This window comes from Triticum urartu, chromosome 3 (genome assembly GCF_003073215.2).
Source record: "Triticum urartu cultivar G1812 chromosome 3, Tu2.1, whole genome shotgun sequence".
In the NCBI taxonomy this organism is placed as follows: domain Eukaryota; kingdom Viridiplantae; phylum Streptophyta; class Magnoliopsida; order Poales; family Poaceae; genus Triticum; species Triticum urartu.
In genome coordinates, this window is record NC_053024.1 from 40,559,897 (window position 1) to 40,563,499 (window position 3,603).

General features: G+C 47.7%; 1 protein-coding gene across 1 annotated transcript; it reads left to right on the forward strand.

Annotated features, from left to right (window-relative positions):
- The first annotated feature begins 204 nt into the window (after positions 1 to 204).
- On the forward strand, positions 205 to 2,515 carry LOC125542638. The gene is made up of 3 exons (XM_048705749.1): positions 205 to 1,394; positions 1,548 to 1,691; positions 1,790 to 2,515. The coding sequence occupies exons 1-3, from the start codon at positions 312 to 314 to the stop codon at positions 2,222 to 2,224; spliced, it is 1,662 nt and encodes a 553-aa protein (XP_048561706.1). The 5' UTR covers positions 205 to 311; the 3' UTR covers positions 2,225 to 2,515.
- Positions 2,516 to 3,603: the final 1,088 nt, after the last annotated feature.

The following is a 3,603-nucleotide window of genomic DNA, read 5'->3' on the forward strand; positions in this document are numbered from 1 at the left end:
AAAAAAATGATCTCGAACCCGCAGCTTCATTTTCATTAAACTCGGTAACATTTGACAAACTAAAGAGGCATTGAGCTTGCCTTCAATTTCAAATTAAATGGAGTAAGAGCGTGTGATGGGCCCTGGAACAAGAATACAGCTTGGGACATTTGGCCCAGCTACACAAGCCAGCCGACAAGGAAGGAACCAAAACCCTAGCTCCGCTCAATCATTCACAAAGACCAAAGCAGCCGCCTCGCCTCCACTCCACTTTCCCCATTCCCACCCACCAGCTCCACCGCCGCCTCCGGCGTCCGTCCTTTGGCCTCACCATGGAGGACGTAGCCGGGATGATTTTCTCTGGCCCCGAGTTCAAGAAGATGGACGAGAACATGCGAATGCTGACGGTGGACGTCTTCAAGGCCATCCCCAGGCCGACCGTCTCCACGGCCGCGCCCCTCGCCAGCGCCGCCGCCGCCGCCGCCGCGCGGGACGGCGTCGACCGCATCAGCCGCCTCCCCGTCGGGATCCTCCGCAACATCGTCTCCCGCCTCCCCGCCAAGGACGCCGCGCGCACCACCGCGCTGGCCAAGCGCTGGCGCCGCGTCTGGCACTCGGTGCCGCTCGTCCTCGTCGACGCGCACCTCCTCTCCGACCGCAGCGTCGTGGGGCGCGGCCGCGGCTCCACCCAGTTCCGCGAGATGGGCCTCGACTCCTGGTACGCCGGCCTGTTTCGCATCCTGGACGCCATGGGCACCCTCGCAGACAACGTGTCCCACGTCCTCGCCGCGCACCCGGGCCCCTTCGCCTTCGTCTACCTCGCCGGCAACAACATGTTGTATCACCCGGACAAGTTGGAGCTCTGGCTCAAACTCCTCGCCGCCAAGGGCGTCAAAGAACTCGTCTTTGTGAACCTCGCATCCAAGTTCGACGACCAGCTGCCCATACCCGCCGAGCTCTTCAAGTGCACCGCCCTCACCAAGCTCTACGTCGGCACCTGGTGCTTCCCGGACACAAGCACATCCCGCCTCCCGCCTACTGCTGCGTTCCCCTACCTCCGGGAGCTTGGCCTCTGCAACCTCCTCATCAAGGACGAGGACCTCGCCTTCGTGCTGGACAGATGCCCCGTCCTGGAGAAGCTCCTGATCGCCAGAGCCCGGTGGCCAGTGTGCCTCCGCATCCACAGCCGCAGTCTACGAAGCGTTCAGGTGTGCATGGCTATCGTGCCAGAAATCAATGTGGTGCGCGCTACACGCCTGGAGAGGCTCTTTCTGTGGGAAGCTTGGGGTTGGGGCGACCGTGATCTCACCAACATGTCCTCCAAAGTCAAGATCGGCCATGCACCCAAGCTGCGCTTCCTGGGATTCTTGGTGCCTGGAATGCACCAACTTGAGATTGGCAACACAGCCATCATGGTCCGTGCTTTAATACTCTTCTTAATAACTATACTATGAATCTTCTTTAATTCCGAATCACCATGCATGTTTTAATAATTTCTAAGTTCCATCCTTTAATTTGTAGTATATATAGCAGTATTACCACAAAATGCATCATTAATTAATTTGCAGGCTACCACCAAGGCAAGTCCAAACACCACTGTCCCAAGCGTTCAGATGCTGGGAGTTCAAGTGAAACTTGGAACCCACTTTGAAGCCAGGATGCTGCCTAGTTTCCTCAGATGCTTTCCTAACATCAAGACGCTCTATGTCCAGGTATAATTTGACCTGAGTGACTACTCATGTTTGTGTCTGCCTGCACCAAATGAGACTGCTACTCATGACGTGCCTCTATTTGATTTATTAATTTGCAGTCCGAGAATGATGACTTCAAGTTCTGGGGACCTAAAACTGGTGGCACAAGCAAAGCCATCAACCTCAAGTTCTGGAAGGATGCTGGTCCTATCGAATGCATCCAGAGGCACATCAAGAAGTTGGTTCTCCGTGAGTTCCGGGGGAGGAAAAGCGAGCTTGACTTCCTCAAGTACATTGCCGAGCATGCGCAAGTTCTGGAGGAGATGGTGATTGTGATGACCCATGGGCATTTGCCGTCAGATAATTTGGGTGCCAAGCTGAGGATCTTCATGGCTTCTGCAAAATGGGCTAATGGATGCTGCAAGATGATGGTCTTCAAGAGTCCATTTGAGCAAGAAGGTACAGCGTGGTGCTACCTAAGAGGATTTGATTTTTCTATCGAGGATCCTTTTGATGTCTCAAAATGCCGCGAAGACAAATGTGCTGCCCATTAGTTTTCTGTTTAAGCATCTATAACGTACTGCCTTAGACTGTTGGTAATGTGTTTTCTCTGGTCTGGGATTTGGGAAGGATCCTACTTGCTTGGCTTCAGTGACTATTAAGTGCCCAAGTTATTAAGCACTATATATCATTTCTCTTGCACAAGACTATTGTTAGTTAAATAGAAATGCTGTTTCCAGGATTCAGTTTACATTGCAGGAGTTTGTCTAAATGTATGGCTGAATATTGATGGGAAAGTTTTATCCATCGCTTACTATCTAAGAATGTTCCTCAAGAATTGCTCCTTTTGGCATCGTGCTTCAATTTTTGCAAATTCTCTATGGTGCTTGGTTGCTTATTTACATATTTACACCAAATTACCTCCGTAGCTATTTATGGTGTTTCTAATTTTTGTTCTGCCTATCCATTTTACCATGCACTTATGGAATATGGGGCTAAATTTACTATTGATTGTTGCTTCAACTGGGTCTGGGTGACACTTATTTATACATAATTACATTTATGATAGGGACATAAGTCTAGGCTTCATTTTACCTTAAACAAATATATATATCTTGGTCAGTCTGGTTCTACCATGTGCTCTGGCATTTTGTTTTGAAATGATGGACCATATTTTTTTTAGGCACCGTTAAGTCCAATTTATCACTATGCCACATGCACTGCACTGTCTGAAGATGAAATAGGTATCTTGCACAAAGGTAAGTGACAGCTTAAGCAACTCAGAGGGAAACAAATGCTAAAATAAAATAGTTCTTTTGGTGATTTCAAATGCTAGGTTTGAATTCTTGGTGCCATGCTTTCATTTAAACTGTGAATTAAGGTCCTTTCTACCTAGAAGAATGGACTTTAGGTGTGCCATTATCAGTTTATTACTCCCTCCGTTTGGAATTACTTGACTTCATTTGTATACAAATTTGTACTAGCTTAGCTCTCTCTCCAAGTCATCTAATTCCGAACGGAGGGAGTATAACAGAAAATCCTATGTGCAGGGAATTTGGGTTTAGAGAGCAATACATAATTCATTTCTGTTATTTCATAACCCATGACAGCGATATACATCTACATGCATGCTTGCTGTGTTTCCGGATTTTTGTCCACAACGTACTGTTCCTAATGTTGTTCATGATCCATGTTAGGAGTATGCAAGCTTGGATAGGCACGATTTAAATACAAAGTCCATGATTTAAATTGCACTGTCTATTCATTTTGCTGAAACAAAGAGAGCCGACGACTCATTTTGTATGGTCTGGCTGTATAACTTCACTGTTGATTTATGGTGCATTTATTTGCTTGATCAGATATTGTTCATGATTGTTATAAGTTATATGTTGCTATTAGCATGCTACAAATATACTTTTAACCACTGAGGATA